The sequence below is a fragment of the Chrysochloris asiatica genome, unplaced genomic scaffold (assembly GCF_000296735.1).
Source record: "Chrysochloris asiatica unplaced genomic scaffold, ChrAsi1.0 scaffold00084, whole genome shotgun sequence".
Lineage (NCBI taxonomy): Eukaryota > Metazoa > Chordata > Mammalia > Afrosoricida > Chrysochloridae > Chrysochloris > Chrysochloris asiatica.
Window position 1 is genome coordinate 7932800 of NW_006408602.1, and position 23200 is coordinate 7955999.

At 37.9% G+C, this 23200-nt stretch overlaps 1 protein-coding gene and 1 pseudogene across 1 annotated transcript in view; one reads left to right on the forward strand and one right to left on the reverse strand.

Annotated features, from left to right (window-relative positions):
* Positions 1-1283: 1283 nt before the first annotated feature.
* Positions 1284-1605, forward strand: LOC102829721 (annotated as a pseudogene).
* Positions 1606-3748: 2143 nt separating this feature from the next.
* LOC102811774 (migration and invasion enhancer 1-like) overlaps positions 3749-23200 on the reverse strand; it is a 27697-nt gene continuing 8245 nt past the window's right edge. The window contains exon 2 of the mRNA XM_006865861.1: positions 3749-4134. Coding sequence (XP_006865923.1) covers positions 3749-4134 — 386 coding nt within the window. The remainder of the gene's footprint in view (positions 4135-23200) is intronic.

A 23200-nucleotide genomic window follows, 5' to 3' on the forward strand; every position in this document is an offset into this window, starting at 1 on the left:
CTTAGATCATCTGTTATAAAACTAAGCACACCCATGAAAGCTTTTAAGTCAGCCACTTCATGCATCTATATCCCCCAATTTTTAATAGCCAATGTTTAAATTGTCCATCCCCATCAACCTACTGTGGTGTTGTAGGTTAATGCATTGGACTAACACTGAGTTGGAACCGCCTCGACAGCATTTAACAACACCACCAACCCAGTACACTGAAAAGACAAGCATGTTCCTTGATATGAAGACTTTTCCATTCTAATTTTAAGCAACTGCATCCATGAGCAAAAGTTCAGTCTAAAGTCTAACTGCAGCAATTTATACTTACACTGTCAAACATCTTTATCTTCATGTGGTCAAGTTTTGGTCAGCTCAACCCTAGCCACCTAAGCTAGGTCAAATGGGTACCAGCTACGAACACCTCCATGTACTTCAAACCAGCGGGAACCCTCACTCTCAGCCCTAGCCCCCATGGGATAGGTCAACGCCCTTGGGCTCAGTAGTTCACACACCTCCCTAAACTAGCAACCAGTCAGTCTTCCCTCTCTTCTTATATCAAAGGCTAAGGGTGCCATTAGAACATGTCCAAACCCAACCTGTATCTTCATTGCTGTATTTTCTCCAATTCCACTCACACATAGACCCAGGTGGTCACCAGTGAGCATAAGACTTGCTGGTTCCCTTTAACTCCTGAACTCAAAATGCCAAACTGTCTGCTTGAATCTTCAGCTCAACTCGTAACCCACTACACTACCAGGGATCCTGACAAGAATACAGTGGTGGTGGTGATTCTGTGCCATGGAGTCGGTTCCAACTTATAGTGACTCTGCATAGGGTTTATGAAGCTGTAAATCTTTAGGAGAACAGAAAGCCTCATCTTTCTCCTGTTGAATGACTGATAGTTTCGAACTGCTGACCTTGAGGTTAGCAGCCTGAGCTCCTATTCATATATATATGTGTGTGCATACATACCTATGTATATATTTTTGTATTAAAAAAAAAATAAACAAATGGACATCAACAATGTTTTAAGTGTGAATTTAATTCATTCCCTTATTCAGCAAGGCTTAGGGAAAGCCTATGCTAGAAACTGAGCAATATAATTTGGTATGATTTCTTCTCCTTAATGATGTTATTCTTTTGCAGAAGGAGGGGAGCTAAGAGAAGACTTCTAGAAGGAAATACAACATGAGTCTTAAGAAAGAATAGTAAGGTTTTTTTTCCTTTCTCCCTCCCTGGCCATCTTGGCAGCTGCTCCTACTTGGGGGCCTTCCCACACCTAAGGTGGGAAGATGGTGACCACAAAGAAGAAAAAGTCTCTGGAGTCGATCAACTCACAGCTCCAACTTGCAATGAAAAGCGGGAAATATGTGCTGGGCTTACATGCAGACTCTGAAGATGGTCCAGCAAAGCAAAGCAAAGTTGATCATCCTCTCCAACTCCTCGGCATTGAGGAAATCCAAGATCAAGTACTACGTCATGTTAGCCAAAACTGGTGTCCATCACTACAGGGGCAGTAATATTTAACGGGGCATAGTGTGTAGGAAATACCACAGAGTCTGCACACTGGCTGTCATTGATAGAAGCATGCCAGAACAGACTGGTGAAAAATAAATCATTTTTATTTAAAAAAAAATTTTTTTTTTCTTTAGTAAAACTGGCCAAAGCTTCTTTTAAAAAAAAAGAAAGAATAGTAATTAAGTGGACAATGGAGGAATGGGAAATACAGTTAGATAGAGTAAAATATGCAAAGTACAAGAACTGAAGAACACTTTGGTTCAGGAAATTGGGATGTGTTCAGTTTGAGTTGAAGGGTAAAACCTTAGGATGTTCCAAGCCTGAGGCTTGAAGACAAAGGCTGGCCAGGATCATTGAGGAGCTTTATATGTATAAATTCTGAATTGTATGTAGAGCAAAGAAAGAGCTTTAAGCAAGGGAAAGCCCTGAAGAAATTTGCATTTGAGTGATACAATTATGACAAGTGTAGGAATCCTGGTGTGGTGCTTTGGGTTAATGCACTAGATTACAAAATTGGTTTGAATCATAAAGTTGGTGGTTTGAATCATAAAGTTGGTGGTTCAAACTCATCAGTTTCTCCTCAGAAACCCTATAGAGGGTTGTTATGAGTCAGAACCAACTCGAGAGCCTTAAAACAATAACATGGAAGATATAAGGAAAGAGCATGAAACTGGAGCAGGTCAATTAATAGAGTACTAAGTATCGGGCTGCGAACCTCAAGGTCAGCAGTTCGAAACTACCAGCTGTTCCACCGGAGAAAGAGGCTTTCTGCTCACGTAAAGATTTACACCCTCAGAAACCCTATACAGGGTCGCTATGAGTCAGTTTAGACTCCATGGCACATAACCACAACCACCACAAAATCTATAAGAAATATGCCCAAAACTAAAACAATAAGATTGCTAACAAGTCAGTTCAGACACATGGCAATCCCAGGTGTTGTAGAACTGTTCCATAGGCACATCACCAGGCCTTTCTTCTGTGGTTCTTCTAGATGGATTCAAGCTGTTGACCTTTAGTTTAATAGTTGAATGATAACCATTTGTGACCACTAGGGTCATGGAAAAATACCAAGGGCCTGAAACAAAGACAACAATGGACATAATACAAGGGTATTGTTGTTAAGTGCCTTTGAGTCAGTTCCAACTCATAGTGACCCTGTGTAGGGTTTCCAAGAAGCAGCTGCTGAATTTGAACCGCCAACCTTGCAGTTCAAACCGTCCTTATGGTTCAGTGCATTATCCCACAGCGCCATACCAGGACTTCAATACAAGGGGCAGTAGTACTAGATATTAAAGACCAAATGACTGTCAGGAATGGCAATAAAGTCTGATTCCAAAGTTTCTATCTTGCAAACCTCAGTAAAATATGGTGTCACTGACCACTGAAACACATGGAAGTAGGAAGAAATTTAGAGAAATGGAGTCTGGGAAATTTGAGTGGCAGCACCCCTAAGGTAAACCAGCACACAGGAAAGATGTTTACACTAAAATAAAGATGCTCATTTAGCGTAGTGGGTACAAATCGGGCTGCTAACCTCAAAGTCCGCAGTTCAAAACTACCAGCCATTCTGCGGGAGAAAGATGAGGCTTTCTGCTACCATAAAGATTTACAGCCCCGGAAACCCTGTACAGGGTCACTATGAGTTGGAAACAACGCCACTGTACTTAACAACAACAACAATATCAACATAATCATTTAGGAGGCCCGGTTGCATTGTGGGTTTATGTGCCAGACTGCAAAGCTATTTGTACTGCAAGATCGGCAGTTCAAGCTCACCAGTTGCAGCTCAAAAATCCTATAGAGAGGGTCGCTATGAGTCGGAACCAACTCAAAGGCATTTCACAACAACATAATCATTTAGAACAACTTTATTTATTTATTTATTTATTTATTTATTTATTTATTTATTTATTTATTTATTTATTTGTAGTGTTACTTTATTGCCAATAGCTGAGGTTAGTTACCTTGGCTGAAGATGAATCAATTCATTCTACAATCTGAGAAATAATGGGTCTGGGGAATGGGCTCATATCAGCACTAATCCTGGGAAGAGGGTCTAAGATGTCTGTGGAAATGTCCATAGTGAGGGTCTCTCTTCCATCCCCAAGATCACAGAAGCTTTTGTTCCTCCAAGGTACAAAGTGGAGGCCAGGGTACCAGTGAGGGAAGAGGCAGAGGGGGAGCCCCAATTAGATCACAGAGGAGACCAAGACTTGGACCCCAGGATGGTGTGCAGTCACAGGATGACGCAGGGAGGACGACTGTTGGTGATCTTTTCTAAAGGCTCTCCATTACTGGCTATTCGGATAGCATCCATGAGATCTTTCTCATAAGGAAAGACCCCATTCTCTAGCTTGGAAAATATCAGCTGTCCATTGATCTCCATCTCAAAGGCCCCTGTTTCCCCCAGGAGCAACTCAATCTTGATGCCAGGATACTGTTCCTTCACTGCACTCGCCAGCTCCAGGTAGGTCGCCTCGAAGCCACAGGGTTCACAGTACTCTACCACGATGCAGACCCCACTACTCGGTTCGACCTCCCAGGGAGGGGGCGCTAAGGATATCGGCCCCCGCTCCCCGCTCTTAGCTGCCGGGTCCCCTCTGGCCGCTGCTTCTAGAACAACTTTAATATATTAAATTAATATTATTATAGCCAAATTATAGTTACTCAATACTCTCATATGTAAAGGAATTTAAAGCATTAATGTGATTTACTTTTATTTCTTTCCCTTGGAAAAAGAATAAGTAAAATCAATGCACTAGATAGATAGATACATAGATAGATAGATAGACAGATAGATATTTGTTGCTGTTGTTATGTGCCATGAAGTCAGTTCCAACTCATAGTGACCCTGTACAGGGTTTATTAGACTGTAAAACTTTATTGGATTAGAAAGCCTCATCTTTCTCCCGTGGAACAGCTGGTAGTTTCGAACTGCTGACCTTGAGATCAGTAACCCAATTTGTAACAACTAAGCTACACATATACATGTATTGTTGTTGTTAAGTGTCATTGAGTAAGTTTCAACTAATAGCGACCCTGAAGGGGAGTCCTTGTGTGATGCTGTGGGATAATGCATCAGACTGTAAAGTCGTTTGAACTGCAAGGTCGGTGGTTCGAGCTCACCAGCTGCTCCTTGGAAACTCTATACAGAGTCGCTATGGATAGGGATTGACTCCTCGGAACTTAACAACAACAACAACAATATAAGGTAGCTGAGGAACAGCTGGTGGGTTTGAACTACCGATCTTGTGATTCACATGATGGTCCTACAGTGCCACACCAGCAGTCTATATATACAGACATCACTAATTTATCAGTTTGCCATGCTGTGGTGGATTATGCATTGCTGTGATGATGCAAGTTTTGCCACCAGTATTTTAAATACCAGCAGGGTTATCCATGGTGGACGGGTTTCAGCAGAGCTTCTAGACTAAGACAGACTGGGAAGAAAGAAAGGTGACCACTTTGGAAGTCATTATGAAAACATAATGAAAAGAAGCAGAACACTGTCAGATAAAGTGCCTGAAGAGAATCACCTTGGGTTGAAAGACACTCAAAATATGTATGGGGAAGAGCTGCCTCTCCAAATTAGAGTTTACATTGGTTATGTAAATTGAGTAAATCTTTTGGGACCTTCGTGTGTTGATGTGTCACAACTAAAACTAAGAAGAAACAGCTGCAAATTTCCATTAACATTCAGAATGTGGAATGTTTGAAGTATGAATCTAGGAAAATTGGAAATTGCCATATATGAAATGAAACACATAAAGATCAATATCCTAGGCATTAATGAGCTGAAATGGACTGGAGTTGACAATTTTGAATCAATCATTTAGTTTTACTATGCTGGGAATGACAAATTGAAGAGAAATAGAATCACATTCATCTTCAAAAAGAACATAATGTTTCAACATTTCTCTTGAAATTCAATGCTGTCTGTGATAGAATAATATCCGTATGTTTACAAGGAAGACCAGTTAATACCACTATTATGCAAATTTACCTACCAACCACTAAAGGCAGTGATGATGAAACTAAAGAAATCTATCAAATTGTTTAGTCTGAAATTGATCGAACATGCAATTAAGATGCATTGATAATTACTCATGACTGAAATGCAAAAGTTGGAAACAAAGGGAAAGAATCACGAGTTGGAAAATATGGCCTTGATGATAGAAACAATGCTGGAGATCGCATGACAGAATTTTTCAAGAATAATAAGTTATTCATTGCAAATACATTTTTTAAGCAACATACACATGGGCCTCACCAGTGGAATACACAGGAATCAAACTGACCATATTTGTTGGAAGAGATGATGGGAATGCTCAATTTCATCAACCAAAACAAGGCCAAGGAAAACTGCAGAATAGACTATCAATTAATCATATGTAAGTTCAGGCTGAAGCTGAAGAAAGTTAAAACAATTGCCCAATAGCCAAAATATGATCTGAATATATCCCACCTGAATTAGAGACTATCTCAAGAACAAATTTGATGTTTTAACCATTAATATTTGGAGACCAGTAGAGCTGTGGAATGACATCAAAAACACCATATATAAAGAAAGTAAATGATCTTTAAAAAGATAGGAAAAAATGAAATGATAAAAGTGGGTATCATTTTTAAAAGACTGTGAAACTTGCCTTGCTCTTGAGTGTAGACAAGCTAAACTAAAGCAAATATATAAATAATAATAATAATAATAAGAGTTGAACAGAGAACTACAAAGGGCAACTAGAGAAAACAAAGCCAAATAGAGTGAAATTTGCAAAGACCTAGAGTAAGAAAACCAAAAAGGAACAACACCCTCAACATTTCTCATCTTCAAAGAATAACAGAAAAAAGTCAAGCTTATGGTTGCAATACTGAAGGATTCTAGGAGTCCTGGAATGGTATTAAGGGTTAATATGCTGGACTGCAAAATCGGTTTGAACTGCAAGGTTGGTGGTTCAAGATCACCACCTGCTCCTCAGAAACCCTACACAAAGTTGCTATGGGTCGGAACTGACTCGATGGCACTTACCAACAACAACAACAAACATGCAAAATATGAATGATGCTGGAAACATGAAGAGAAGATGGAAGGAATATCCAGTCATTGTCTGAAAAGAATTGGTCAGTGCTCAACCATTTCAAAAAGTACCATATGATCAAGAAACCTTGGCATTGAAGGAAGAAATGCAAGCAGTGCTAAAGGCATTAACAAAAAGCAAACAAACAAATAAAAAGTAAGTCTCCAGAAATTAACATAATGCCAATTGAAACATATCAGCAAACAAATGCAACACCAGAGGCACTCACTCACATGTGCCAAGAATTTGGAAGACAGCTATCTGGTCAACCAATTGGAGGATTTTTTTTGTGCGTATTCCAAAGAGAGGCGAATCAATGGAATGAGAAAATTATTGAACAATATAATTAGCATCACATGCAAGTAAAACTTTGCTGAGTATAATTTAAAAATGATTGCAATAATACACTGACAGGGAACTGTTAGTTTCAGCTGGATGCAGAAACTCACGCAACAGTCTAAACGGGACATGGAACTATGGATACATTGCAGATGTCTGGTGGATCTTAACTGAAAGGAGAGAATATAAGAAAGATGTTAACTTGTGTTTCATTGACTGTTCAAAGGCATTCAACTGTATGGATCATGACTAAATATGGATAACACTGTGAAGAGTGAGTATTCCAAATTTTTTAATTTTTATTGTGAGGAAACTGTACATAGACCAAGAGGTGGTTGTTAGAAGAGAACAAAAAGGGATAATGAATGGGTTAAAATTAGGAAAGGTGAGTGCCAGAGTTGTATTCTTTCACCATACTTACTCAAAATGTATACTGAGCAAATAATTCAAGCATCTAGAGTATATGAGGAAATTGTGGCACCAGGATTAACGGAAAATTCATTAACAACCTGTGATATGCAGATGTTGCAACCTCCTTTGCTGAAAGTGAAGAGGACTTAAATATTTACTGATGAAGATCAAAGACTTCAGACTTCAGTATGGATTGCATCTTCATGTAAAAAAGAAAAATCTTCAAAACTGTACTAATAAATAACATCATGAGAAATGGAGAAAAAATTAAAGTTGTCAGAGTTTTGGATCTACAGTTCAAGTAGCTTGGAGCCACAATCAAAGCTCAAGAAAGCAATAGTCAAGAAACCAATCAACTCCTATGCATGTGAAAATTGGACAATGAGTAAGGAAGATTGTAGGAGAATCAGTGTCTTTGAATTATGGTGTTAAAGAAGAATACTAAGAGTGTCATGGACTGCCAGAAGAACCACAGATGTGTTTTGGATGAAAATAACCAGTATGACGTGTAGAAGCCAATTTGGTAAATTTCATCACTCATACTTTGGACATGTTATCAAGAGGGACCAATCCCTGGAGAAGGACATCATACTTGGTAAAGTGGAGGACTCACTGATAAACAGGAAGACTTCAAAGGAGACTGATTGACACAATAGTTGCAAGCAATGGACTCAAAGGTGACAATCGTGAGGTTGGTACAGGACCAGGCAGAATTATTTTAATCACTTTTTAGAAAAGACAAATACATCATTTTTTGACACAATTTCCTTGCTTTTCAATACAGTTTCTCCATTTGTCAACAAGCTTTCACATTTCCTTATTAAAAATTGCTTTCGGCTGAGATGCAAGCCACGAATACACAGCTGTCTTCACTTCTTCATCAGAAGTGACTCATTGTCCTCGAAAGGCTGTTTTTAGGGGACCAAACAGGTGAAAGTTCAATGAAACTAGATAAGGACTATAGGGAGGATGATTTAACAACTCAAAATGAAGTTTCTGCAGAGTGTCAACAGTGTGGGCAGAGGTATGAGAATGTGCATTGTCAGGCAAGATCACAATGCCCTTGGATAGCAGTCCTCTGCATTTAACCCAAAGTTTAGGATGTTTCCATACCATACTCTACCATTTACTCTCAAGCTTGGAGCGATGAATTCATGTCTTGTCACCAGTAACAATTTTTTTTTTTTAAAGAAAATTTTACCTTCCTTTGATATCAGTCCAAATTTTGTTTGCAGATGTCCAAATGCTTTTGTTTATGTTCCTCTGTGAGTTGTTTTGGTAATAACTCATACAAATTTTTCGAAACTCAAGTCTGTTATGGATTATTTCATCAGCAAAGCCATTGCTGATTTACAAATGATTTGCCACAGAATCCATTGTCACTTATGTATTTGACAGAATCATTTCACGTGCACCTTCAATGTCGTCATCAGCCATGGATCCGTGGACAGGCGTTTTAATATAATTGGAGTGATAATAATTTTTGATTCACCCTCACATGTGTATATATGTTGTTGTTGCTGTTAATTACTACTGATTAGCTTCTGACTCATATTGACCCTGTATAGGGTATCTGAGGAGCAACTGGTGAGTTTGAACTGCTGACCTTGCAGTTTAAACCGACCTTGTGGCCCAGTGCTTATCCTATGACACTGAGAACAGCAAAACTTTGTCTCTCATAGTTCACACATTTTACCAGGAAGAGCCAGCGCCTGGAGAAGGACAACATGCTTGAAAATGTGGAGGATCAACAAAAGTGAGGAAGAAACCCAAGGAGATGAATTGACACAGCGCTCTTCTCAGTTCTAAGGAGCGTTCTGGTTGTGCTCCTTCTAGACAGATTTGTTTGTTCTTCTGGCAGTCTATTGTACTTTTAATAGTCTTCTCCAACACCACAATTCAAATACATCAATTCTTCTACAGCCATCCTTACTCACTGTCCAACTTTCACATGCATATGTTGTTGTTATGTGCCTTTGAGTCATTCAGACTCATAGCGACCCTGCATAGGGTTTCTGGTAGGTTTGAACTGTCAACCTTGCAGTGAGTAGTCTACTACTTACCTTACAGTGCCACACCAGGACTCTTCACATGCATAAGAGGCAACTGAAATTACAATAGTTCAGGTCAGTATACCTAAGTGACAGCTTTGCAGGAGCAGATGGCATCATCTTTCTCCCACAGAGCAGGTGGTGGACTTGACAGTTAGCAACTCAATTCTTAACCCACTGTACCACCAGGACTCCTTACCAGAGTAAGGTAGATCTTAAATCTAATACCCTGTGAGAACTATATTATAAATAGAACAAAACAGACACAAAGAGTCACATACAGGAGGTAGAGATCCTGTGAAGAGCAGTCTAGAAGCCATGGACTATCAAAGAACATCCAGGGCTAATAACCAGGAAAAACCCTTCCCTTTAAATGAGGCCCTGATTTTGGATTTATAAGCTTAAAAATTGTAAGAAAACACATTTCTATTCTTTAGTCACCCGCTTGTGTATATGGCATCATTAGAAAACTGAGACAATCATAATCCTAAATCTCTCTAAAATATTCTAGGAAATTTTACCATGTAAAAAATTTAGGAAATAGAAGACTCTCAAACGTAGGTAAGCACATATGAATTATTTTTGTTTTTATGCTTGTTTTGGCCTATGGAAACATTATTTCCAAATAGGATTCATGATGCATAGCAAAATTTAAGTACAAATATCTAGGTTCTACTCGGCAACTTTCCCCATTCTAACTATTCTTCACTTGCAATTAATCTTTAATTAATCTAACCCTTGCTGTCTAGCTAAAGTTCAGCAGAAAACAAATCAAGCTTGCCTTCACTGGAAAGACCTCATTTATCTTTTCATTTTTTTCCTGCTTTCGTTTCCCCTCCTTACCTACAAGAATGATAGAGAAAAAAATTCATATCACAGTGTGATGCCGCTGGTATGTGTAAAAAACCCTTGACAGTCATTTCCCCATCAGCAGTTTCCCTGCTGGCCAGCTTCTAAGTCTCTCCTATGCCCTTTCTCTTCAGGTAGCTAGCTGCTGGATGTTTACTGATTAATTTGCATCAAATGTTCTCCTAGCAACCAACCCTAGATAGGATTAGATACTTTTGTAAATGACTTTTCTGTTGAAAAAGCTTAGACTTTATAAAACACCATAAACAGAAACTAATAGTTTTTAAGTAAAGCTATAATGGGATTTCTTCATACTTTAAAAAGTATGAAGTTCAATTGCCTTTTCTTTTTGTTTTATATGACAAAATCAGCCTTTTTTCTATTTAAATAAAAAACCAACTTGCATTCGTGATGCGCCCCATTTTAATGCAGTTAATCTTGATAGTGCAAGAATATTTAAAAATAGCTAAACACATTGTCATTGAATGGATGCAGACTCATAGAGAGCATATAGGACAGACAAGGGGGCTGTAAGGATTTCCAACTCTGTAAACAATATTTATGAAAGCGGAGTACCACATCTTTCCCTAAAGTGACTGGTGGATTAGAACTGCTGACATTTAAATTTAGCAATTGTGCACTTCACTGCTGAGTCACCAGAGCTCCTTGGAATATGTATTACACACTTTAAATAAACCCACAAAGAATTGATGTCATTTTTCATAAAGAGGACACAATATAATTTTTATAATGTTTTAAATGTATTTTCATTTTTTTGAACAAAATTATGAAATTTAAAAATTCCATTAAGATTCATTTTAATAAATAAGTTAGTATAAATATTTATCTTCACATCTCAAAAGGTGTCACTGTGTCAACAATGTGTGTAAACCCTTAAAATAATTTATAATATCAAAGCTTTATGTAACTGAAAAAGCAGACACAGAGAAAGATAACATGTATAATAAATTATCTTGAATAACATTAAATAAGCTAACCAATAGTACGTGATAATTATCTTAGTAGGTCTTTGACACAAGAGAAAGAAATATTTATTATATGTACCATCACTTCACTAGTGTCTGCGAGTTTGTCATACTGTGGTGGCTTGTGAGTTGCTAAGATTCTGGAAGCTATGCTATGGGTATTTTAAATACCAGCAGGATCATCCACAGTGGACAGGTTTCAGACGAGCTTCCAAACGAAGACAGACTAGGAAGAAGGAGAGACAGACTACTTCTAAATAATTATCCACTTAAAACCTTATGAATAGCAGAGAAACACTGTCAGATTTAGTGCCAGAAAATGAGCCCCTCAGGTTGGAAGGCACTCAAAATGTGACTGCCTCCTCAAAGTAGAGTTGACCGTAATGACGTGGTGAATAAAACCCTTGGGACCTTTGTTTGTTGATGGCGCACAACTGAAAATGATGGATTGACAAAGGGGCAGCATCAATGGGTTCAAGCATTGCAATAATTGTGAAGTTGGCCCAGGACAGGAGAGTGTTTTGTTCTGTTGTGCCTAGGGTCACTATTTGTTGGTACCAACTCAATGGCACCTGACAACAACAAACTCCCAATAAATTGTAATTTAGCAGATAACAATACCAGACCAAAACCCAAAATATTTTAGTTAGATCAATAAAAGTTAGCAGGTTGTTAAGATTATGAAACATTTTATCATTTTTCAAATTAGATTAAAAAACAAATGACTACAATTTAATCACCTGATGAAGATAATAGACCATTTTCCCCAGAGGTAAGGATAAAGTAGAGTACTCTTCATAAGAAAATATATTATCAATTCAACTATGATAGTTATTACACCTAGAATTAGAGTGCCATTACCAAAATGTTCCTTTTTCACTAATATTTTATTGTTTCCATAGTGATATTTCTTAGCTCTCATATGTGCTTTAAAAGTTCTGCAATGTAAACACCAAGCACTTATTTCAAGTATAAAGATTTTTAGTTTGAGTGCACATTGGAATCTAATTCAAAATTTAGAAATTACATCTATAGAAACTTTTATAGCATCTTGATAAATCATTGCAAGGCAAAACAATTTTCTATTTTCTAGATCTTGTAGACATGGAAATGCATATTTATTGAAAGCTACTTTCTGCAAGGTGAATTACAAGGCTATTGAATAGAATATTTTATATAATTCTTTACATAACATTTGCAAAAGGTATTATTATATCCAAATTATAGATCCTATCTGAGATTCAGAAGTATTAAATAGCTTTCTAATAATCACAGAATAAGACAAAGCCCAAGTTGAAACTCCAAGTGGAGCCCCAAACCTAATGTTTTCTCATTATCCAACTGCTGTCTAGAATTATAGGAAGTATCCTCAAGCACCTAGAACTTCAGTGATATCCAATTTATTTAAGTACTAGCCCAGCCTTGGCTAGGATTTTTAAAAAATGACTACATTTTTGTCTTTTATGGTATATCAAAATCCCCCTATTTCAGACAGCAGTGACAAAAGGTTAAATCAAACAACAGAGAAATATAAATGACTATATAAAATGTTTTAGGAGTTTACCTTCTGGCAGAGAAAGAAAATGGAATTGCAGTGGAGATGTTTGTGTAGTATATGTCAACAACAGAATATATCTCGCAAATTCATACACATACACACACACACACACACACACACACACTCATCTACTTGAAAATGGCTTTCTTCTTCAGCTCTGCATAGCCGTGTGTAAGATATGCTCTATTAATGAAATTTGGAGGATAGATGTTCCTGATCCATCCACTAACCTATCAAAGGGACACAGATCAATCCCTTGAGTTAAGCCATTGACCCTTATTAAAACAATGGCTATATTTATAATGAATGAGGAAGTTTAGACAGTGAATAACCTGTTGTTCTGCTGCCTAGCTTTGATCTCTCTCTTACCTCTTCTTGTATAGCAGTGAGCAAGAGATTTAGATAGCAAGGCATTGGAAAATTTATCATTATAAATACATATCCTCAATGATGTCACTCACATTTTAAAGAGCACACCATTAAGAGATATGAGTTAAACATCTACTTTCAAAACACTGGCAGAAAGATAATGGCTGAAATTGCTACAAGAGAAGGAAACATTGAAGGACAAAATGATATTTTATATATGATCTTAGTGTCAAAAATGAAAGGCACATTTGAGAGCTAATGCTTTACAGAACTCAATATGGTGCCAGAGCTAAAGGTGGAAAAGGGAAATGACACCTGGAGGGAATAGTAAAGAAGTGAAGCATAATAAATAGTAAAAAATGAAAAATGTGTTACAGTACTGAGAATTTGAAAACACTTGAAGAATTTCAGAGAGAAAAATAAGCAGGATATTGTCTTAGTTGTTACGAAGATTTGAAAAAGCAAAAGAAAATATCATGTTTACATGACATAAACAGGTAGGGAACCAATGGGTAAGAAACTTTTATTAACATGACATCACCACAACCTTCCTCCCCAAGCCATTGCATATCAAATTTCTCAAGAAATACAATAAAATTTTATGCAAGTGATAATGGTAAAATATTATTCCCTATATACGCCAATATGTTATCTATAACCGATCACTGATTGCCTAAGGATGATGTCATTATTGTTAGGTGTCCTTGAGTCAATTCCGATTCATACTGACTCTATGTACAACAGATTGAAACCCTAGCAGTCCTACACCATCCTCACAATTCTTATGTTAGAGCCCATTGTTATTGTCACTGAGTCAATTCATTTCCTTGAGGATCTTCCTCTTTTTCACTGATGCTTCACTTTACCAAGCATGATATGCTTCTCCAGGGAGTGATCCCTCCTGATAACATATCCAGTGTTAGAGAGACAACACTGACTTCGCCATCCTGACTTCTCAGGCACATTCTGGTTGTACTTCTTCCAAGTCAGATTTGTTTATTCTTCTGGAAGTCTAGGATACTTTCACTGTTCTTCATCAACAACATAATCCAAATGCATAGGTTCTTGTTTTTTCATTGTCCAATTTGCATGTGTTTATGTTGTTTGATGCTGTTAACTGCCCTAGAGTAAGTTCCAAGTCATAGTGACCCTGTATAGGGTTTCCCATATCATGGCTTGGATCAGGTGCACCTCAGTCATCAAACACTTCTCTCTTTAACACATTAAAGAGGTCTTTTGAACCAGATTTGCCTAAAGCAGTATGTCAAGTTGTGAGGATTTTTGCTTCTTTTACATTGAGTTGCAATCTATACTTTGATCTTCATTGGTAAGTATTTTAAGTATTCTTCACTTCCAGAAAGCAAAGTGATGTCATCTGCATATTGAAGATTAATGCGTCTTCCTCCAATCCTGATAACAAGTTCTTCATTCTTCTTCATATAGTCCAGCTTCTCAGTATAAATGCTCAGCATACAGATTGAATAAGCACATCCTGACATATACGCTTTTGGTCTTCTAATTTCAGATCTTTGCACAATTCATTATAATACTTGACTTTGTTTTCTTGAGTTGCCTTTTAAAATTTTCTCTTCAGCTCATTTACTATCTCATTCCTTACAGTTGCTGTAGCTTCTCTATGCTTAAGAGCAAGTTGCAGAGTCTATTCTGACATCCATTTTTGTCTTTTCTTTGTTTCCTGTCTTTTTAATGACGTTTTGCTTTCTTCCAGTATAAAGTTCTTGATGTTATCCCACAACTCTTCTCATCTTAAGTCATTAGTGTCTAATGCATCAAATTTCTTCTTTACATTGTCTCTTAATTTCAGGTAGGATATACTCAAAGTAGTATTTTGGTTCTCATGGACTTGTTTTCATTGTCTTAAGTATAAACATATTAACTTGCATATGAGCAATTGATGGTTTGTTCCACATTCTTCCCTGGCCTTGTTTATTCTTGTTGTTGTTAGGTGCCATCAGGTCAGCACCAACTCATAGCAACCCAATGTACAATAGGACAAAACACTGCCTGGTCCTGGGCCAACGTCACAATTGTTGCTAAACTTGAGCCCATTGATGCTGCCACTTAGCCAATCCATCTCATTGGGGTCTTCCTCTTGTTTTCTGACCCTCCACCCTACCAAACATGATATCCTTCTCCAGTGACTGGTCCCTCCTAACAATATGTCTGAAGTATGAGAGACAAAGTTTGGCCATTGTGGCCTCCAAGGAGCACTCTGGCTGCACTTCTTATAACACAGATCTATTGGTTCTTTTGGCAGCCCATGGCACTTTCAATATTCTCCTCCAACACCATAACTCAAAAGCATCAATTCTTCTACAGTCTTTTTTATTCACTGTCCAGCTTTCACATGCATATGAGGTTATTAAAAATACCATATCTTTGGTCAGGCACATCTTAATCCTCAAGCTGACAGTTTTGCTCTTCAACACTTTAAAAAGGTCTTGTGCAGCAGATTTGCCTAATGCAATGTGTCATTTGATCTCTTGACTACTGTTTCCGCAAATGTTGATAGTTGATCCAAGAAGAATGAAGTCCTTGACAACTTTAATCTTTTCTCCATTGGTAAGAATGTTGTTTATTGGCCCAGTGGAGAAGATTTTTGTTTCTTTACATTGAGATGCAATCCATATGAAGGCTGTGGACTTGTTTAGACTGATGATAATGAGCTTCTCCATCATCTCTTCCCACCTATGTAGTCAATTTTATTCCTGTATATTCCATCCAGTGAGGTATTATGAGTATTGTCACCTTTTATGTTATTAAAAAGGTATTTTCATTGAATAAGTTGCTGGCCTTACAAAATTCTGTCAAGCAATCTCCAGCATTGCTTCTATCACCAAAGTCATTTTTTCCCATTACTGATCTTGTCTCTTTGTTTCCAACTTTTGCGTTATAATCGCCAGTAATTATCAATGCCTTGTGGTTGCACGTCCTATCAGTTGGTAGAATTCTTCAATTTCATCATCATTGGCTATCGTGGTTGTTGCATAAATTTGAATAATAGTGCTATTAACTGATCTTCTTTGAAGGTATATGGATATTAGCCTATCATAGACAACATTGTACTTCAAGATGGATCTTGAAATGCTCTTTTTGATGATGAACATGATGCCATTCCTCTTCAATTTGTTATACTCGACATGTCTTATGCTGAATTCTCTAGAAAAGAAAACCTGTGAAATTTATAAATGTATATGGAATCCTGGTGTGGAGCTGTGGGCTAATGTGCCAGACTGCCAAGTCATTTGAACTGCAAGGTTGGTGGTTCAAGCTCACCAGCTGCTCCTTGGAAACCCTATACAGGGTTGCTATGATTCGGAATCGACTCAACAGTACTTAACAACAACAACATATACAAATTGAGAAGTTTATATCAAGGAAATGACCCACAATTATAGAGGTGGAAATGTCCCGAGTTTGGGTAAGATGAGCCAAGACCAGCAGAAAGGCCCAGAAAGCAGACAAGCAGGTCTGGCAGGCAGGCAGAGAGGTTCATCAGGTAGGCAGGCAGGTAGGCAGTCATATAATAAAGTAGACCCACTGGCTTAAGGGTAAAAAAGCAGAGGTGGAGAGCAAGCCAGATGCAAGATCCAGAGTCAGCAGAAGGCAAACAAACTTTGCCTGAGTGTCCATTATATTGGAAGCAGGACACATTGCTGAGGAAACATCCTTTCAATCAATTGGCTCCTCATCATCAATCATCATGAAGTTAACTACACTGTATTATATCTCACCATGAGAGTAACCACATCTCAACAGCTAAACCTCTGCAAATTATGGCCCAGTCAAGTTAACACAAAACCATAACTATCGCATGGCACAATAAAACAAATGATTGTCAGATTCAAAATTACTAATACTAGTCCATTTCAGCTCACTAATGCCTGGGATATCATTCTTCATGCAGTCTAGATGATTGTTGTTAAGTGATGCCAAGTTGATTACAACTCATAATGACCCTGTCTAGGGTTACTAAGGAGTAGGTGGTGGATTTGAACCTCCAACCTTGAAGTTCAAACCAACCTTGCAGTCCAATGCATTATCTTGCAGTACCATACCAAATGATAGTGACTGGAAAGTAGCCATATCTCATAATGCCATGAAAGCCATTTTCACTGAAAAAAAAAGTCTTCAACAAAAAGAACTCCAGAGTTACTCAGTACAGTTTAGTTTAGCTGCCTAGTCTAATCTCTGCCATCAGCCTCAGTACCTTCATTCCATATGTTCAATTTCTCCAACAATTCAAATTTGCAACTCTTGACATCTAATCCCATTCTGTGTGCCCTCATTCTAACTGGAGTAAATTTCAATATGGTCACACCCTGGTTCTCGAAATGGCTCCATCTTAAACAAATTCCAAAGCACAGCTCTTTATTTACAATTTATGTGTTTTCTGTTCCTCTCCATCATTTTAGCCATTCTTAGATTTCAATCTTTTTAAGGTTACTGTGTGTATGTACAGCTCTTCCCTTTTTTTCCAATGCATTAGACACATCTTGGACTCAATACTTTCTATAACTTGCTGAGATCTCATGGGATTCAAACTCAATAATCCCTCTTCTCTTCCCTCACCTAGGGAATCTAGCTAGCTAGCACTCTTGCCATTTCTCCAGCTGAACAGCTTTAGGATACTTTGCCTTTACAAAAGCATGAGTTCCAAAGCTGTACATATTTATGGGATCAGAAAGCCTTATCTTTCTCCTGTGGAACTGCTGGTAGTTTTGAATGGCTGACCTTGAGTTTAGCAGCCCGATTCATAACCACTATGCTAACAGAGCTCCTTAGTGGTGTGCTGGTAACTGTTTAATCAATGACTCTTTGAAAAACAAATACAAAATTTCTAATTATTACCATCTGCTGAATTTTAGCTTGTAAATGCTCCCACCATAGCTGATTTCAAGTTACCAATCAGACAGCGCTGAAAGCTGAATGGACAAGTGACGGGCAGTAAAATCACTCCATTATAGGGGGCTTTGAAAGGTCTGTGAAAAGTTGAGATAGAAAGATGAAGGAGTATGTTCACAAGCTTTTGAAGCTCCCTTATATAAAATTTCTTCATATAACATTTAAAATTTCCTCAGATAAAATTTCTTACAGCAGTGATGCTATATTTGTTTTCAGATACCAGAACTAACCATTTCATTTTTTTTTTCATGTTAATTCTGAATGATGGTGACCCCATAGTTCTATTTCATAATAGAACTATGCTGCATTGTATTTTTAGTGGCTGTGATCTTTACAAAGTAGATGGTCAGGTCTTTCTTCTAAGATAACTCTGAGTGGATAGCAACAGTCAAACAATCAACTGCTTAAACATTGTATCACACAGACAATATATTGTGTCACACAGTAGATATAAATAGCCTCAAGAGCACACATAATAATAGTGAAAAGTAATAATTTAGGAAATGAGTACTAAGTATTTTTAATACTATTATTTTGAAGGTATTGCATTTACTGTAAGTTTATTGTAATGTAATGTACATGGTCATGTTTGATAATGGAAAAAGTTCCTGAAAATTTATCAATGGGCACTTGTGAAACCAAGAAGCAGCAAACACCATTGCCTTTGCCCTAATTCAAACGTCAATGATCTTACGGCATTGAAAACTAATGTTCACTGAGAAAATAGAGACTTACACAACTTTACCAATTTCTTGTCTTTCTATCTATAAATTTTCCTGCTGTTGTACTTACCCTGACCTACATTTCAGTGGTACGATTTGGGAAAATGTATTGTCTTGAACATGTGGTGCTGTAGGATAAGCACTAGATTGCAAGCTTGGTGAACCACATGGTTGGTGGTCTAAACTCACCAACTGCTCCTTGGAAACCCTATATAGGGTTGCTATGAGTTGGAACTAACTTGATGGCAGTTAACAACAGCAACAACAATAACATTAATATGACTCACCAATCTTCCTTTAGGGTATCTCAGGGTCACGGCATACAGCTGTCTAGTTACATACTGCACAACTCCAGGGGGCGCCTTAAATATAGGGCAATGTGAATGTGCACTATCTGAAATTCCCTGAATTTTAAAGAAGTATAAAGCTCAGGTATATGCTATGTTGTTAAACTTATAACAGAAAGACGAAATGAATTGTCAAAAGAAAAGGAAAAACAAAACAAAATTAAAAAAAAAAAAAAAAAAAAAAAACTTTTCATATTCCATAGTACATAAACCAATATTCAAAGTTGGTTGCATACATTTCTAACCATATGATGAAATACTAGGAATTCTATATGTCTAATATGTTTTCAAAAGAGGTAACCTGTTATCTCTGTGGTTAAAAGTTTGAAAATTATGGAGGCAATAAAGATGTAATTTTAAATCAGATGCATCAAAATAGCAATGTGTTTCTTAAATAATTTTGTCTTGACCTATAAGTGAGGCATTTTCCCCTGAACTCTCATAATTCAATATCTTGAAAACAGAAAAATGCCTGTTTCCATCTGTTCCACTCAGATTGATCAACACTTGTCAAGTTTGTGGATAATAATATATGTATATCTTCCAGAATGTGCTTTACCAAATTTTGGTATAGAATTTTGTCCAGGACCAGGACCTTGACAGAGGGTTTCTGCATTTTCCTTTTATTTTACACGTGTTGTAGCAATGCTGACTCTCTACTTTCTACTTTTTCCCTTGTACTATTGCTTTGTAAAGGGAAGCATTCTGCCACAGTGAAATAGACATGTGTTTCAGAAAATGTCCCCTTTAGGCCCAAACATGGACTATCTTCAATGAATGAAAGTAGCATTGTTTACAGAATTAAGTACTTAATTTGAATCAGCTTTTTCAGATGCCTTTAGATTTTTAAGAGAAGCAAAAGAAAAACATTCTTCCAGCATCAAGAAATCACTTTACCACCAATAATTGTCTCATTTAATTTGCATTCCAATGCATATTCCAGTGCAAACTGAGAAACAGCATTGCTCAGGAAAGACTTCCTATCAAGTAAAAAAGTGTTCGATGAACAAGGGGGGGGGGGAAGGGGAAGGGTTGCAGAACTGACTCAGTAGCCAACAGGTCAGTTGTAAATTTGCAAGTTCAAGTTATCAACCTTTATTCCTGCTTTCCAACTGGCTCCTCTTCTGCCTGCAAAAAAACATTTTCCAGACAGTCTGAAAAAAAATCAGCCAACCAACCTCATTATTGATGGCGTCAGGTGGTAGATCAATGCTGGAGGAAAATCAATGGTAAAAATATTTTTCAGTGGTGCATACAGATGAAGAACCTTAGCAGTGTTTCTTGATGAAGACCACAGAATTCTGCAGCCACCCCCAAGAGTCACTGCTTCTTAGGAGGCAAGAATGTATCTGGTGCTTTAGGGATACTAATTTACTCTTATATATACGTTTTTGTGTTATATAGTCAATTTTATATTTATATAGCTGTTCACTATTGAAAGAAGGCGAGAAAAAGAAAAGAATTTTATATTGCACTAAAAATAAAATGTAATTTCTCATGTAATGTCTTGTCTATGGATATTTACTATATATCTTGTTACTATATATATTTCTTGTTTACTATATATATTTACTATATATCTTGTTACTATATATATTTCTTGTTTACTATATATATTTACTATATATATTGATATCAAGTCAATTCCAACTCATAGCGACTCTGTTTTTGAAGCTGTAAATCTTTACAAGTGCAGAAAGTCTCATCTTTCTCCCACAGAATGCCTGGTAGATTGGAATTGCTGACATAGCACTTAGCAGCCCAACTTGTAACTCACCAAATATATATCTACATCTATAGATAGATAGATAGATAGATAGATAGATAGATAGATAGATAGATAGATAGATAGATAGACAGACAGATGGAGCTCTGGTAGCGTAGTGGTTACGATCGGGCTGTGAACCTTAAGGTCAGCAATTCGAAACTACTAGCTGTTCCACAGAAGAAAGAGGAGGCTTTCTGCTCCTGTACAGATTTATAGCCTCAGAAACCCCATACAGGGTCATTATGAGTCGGAACCAACTCCATGGCACATAACAACAACATATATATATATATGAATTCATGCTCTGGACTGCAAGGTCGGTTTAAACCTCAAAGTCTGCAGTTTAAGCTCACTAGCTGCTCCTTGGAAACCCTATACAGAGACACTGTGAGTAGGAACTGACTCAATAGCATTTACCAACAACAAAAGTTGTAATGTAGAGTGCTGGTGTGGCGCTGTAGGGTAAAGCACTGAAGAACACAAGGTTGGTTTGAATTGCAAGATCCTGTTTCAAACGCACCAGCCACTCCTTGGAAACCCAATAAATACAAGGTTGCTATGAGTCAGAACCAACCTGACAACATTTAACAACAACAACAAATGTCCTAATGCGTTTTAATACTACATGGCATTTTCTTTATAAATCATGGAGGCGATCAAATCCATGCAAACTCCAGCTCCAAAGCTTGTGGAGTCTATGGAAAAGCCCCAAAAGGAGATTAGTCCTGTCGAAGCAGTTAGTGGTGACAATGTATTACCAGATTCCGATTTGATTTGTGACTAATGACACTTAAACTTTAGATCTTCACTGGTACAGGTACCTTACTTGCCACCTGATAGGTATTCTAGCAATTTGTCTTCATAATTGTGAATTCTTATATCCAAAGACCAGAACTCAAACCCACTGACTTTGAGTCAATTCTGACTCATAGGGACAGTATGTAGGGTTTCTGAGACTGAATCTTTATGGGAGTGGACAGTTTCATCTTTTCCCCACAGAGTAGCTGATGAGTTTGAATCACTGACCATGCGGTTAGCAATCCAGTGTTTATCCTCCAATGACACGAGAGCTTTTCAATATTGAGCTTCAAGAATTACAAAACACATGCTGGTTACCAGGATGTGGGGGATGGGGTGAGGGGAGGGAGGGGAAGGTAGAGCACAGGTTAGGGAATAGACACAGGATAGTTTGGGTGCTAGGGAGGGGGAAATACACAAGAAGGGAGAGGGGAATGGAAGAACAAGGTGGATGGGAAAACATTAGGCAGGTTTGCATGGGCTAAGTGAGACATAGGTAAATAATGTATGCTCAACCCTGGAACAACAGGGCTCTGGGATACAGGGATTGAGACATGGTTGGAATGGGCAAAAGGTAGCACAGTGGTTACGAATCAGGCTGTGTACCTCAAGGTTGGCAGTTCAAAACTACCAGCTGTTCCGTGGGAGAAAGATGAGGCATTCTGCTCCCATAAAGATTTATAGCCTCACAAACCCTGTACAGGTTTGCTATGTGTCAGAACCAACTCCAAGGCACATAACCACCACCACCAATGTTAAGATGCTTGGCTGTCTTTTGAATCTTGGTTTCCCTTGCATACCATTATAAAATAGACACTGAGGGTGAGAGAAAGGAATAGCCAGAAATATCACCATAGGAAGCTTGTAAGTTCGTCTTCTGCCTATAACTAATTAGAATACCTAAAATAGGGCTACAACATGCTCAGTGAACGAGGCTTCCTGTGGAGCCTCTGCATTACATATGACCATAGGTGGAATCCTGAACTTCACCCAGAATCTTCTGAAGTGGAAAATTTCCACTTGAATGGACAAGCAGACCAGCCTGGAGTGACTAGAAGAACAGAAGATACTTCTTGAAAGAAAGACCAACAGGAATCATATAAAACAATAACAGCAGTCTGACTGATTACTACAAGAACAAGTAAGTTGCTCACCCAGCAGACATCAAGGCAAGTGGTCAGGTCCCCTCAGGGCAAACCCCCTATTCATTGGGAATACACAAGCAGACATGGGTTCTGATTGGTGATCACGTTTGTCACCCATAAGGGGAAGTGAGGTAAAAACAGCAATGAAGCTGCGAGCTAAGCCCTACAACGTTCAATAGACTCTTGTGAACCTGGGTGGAGACCTGGTTGGCCAGCAGTGTGGCAAGACCTGGGGACTCTAGGCCCAGAGTCAGTGACATAACCACAGAGGACTAGAGTGGTGAGTGAAGCGTTCAGCTGATAAGAAGAGAGGGCATATGCATAAGAACATCCACACTTGC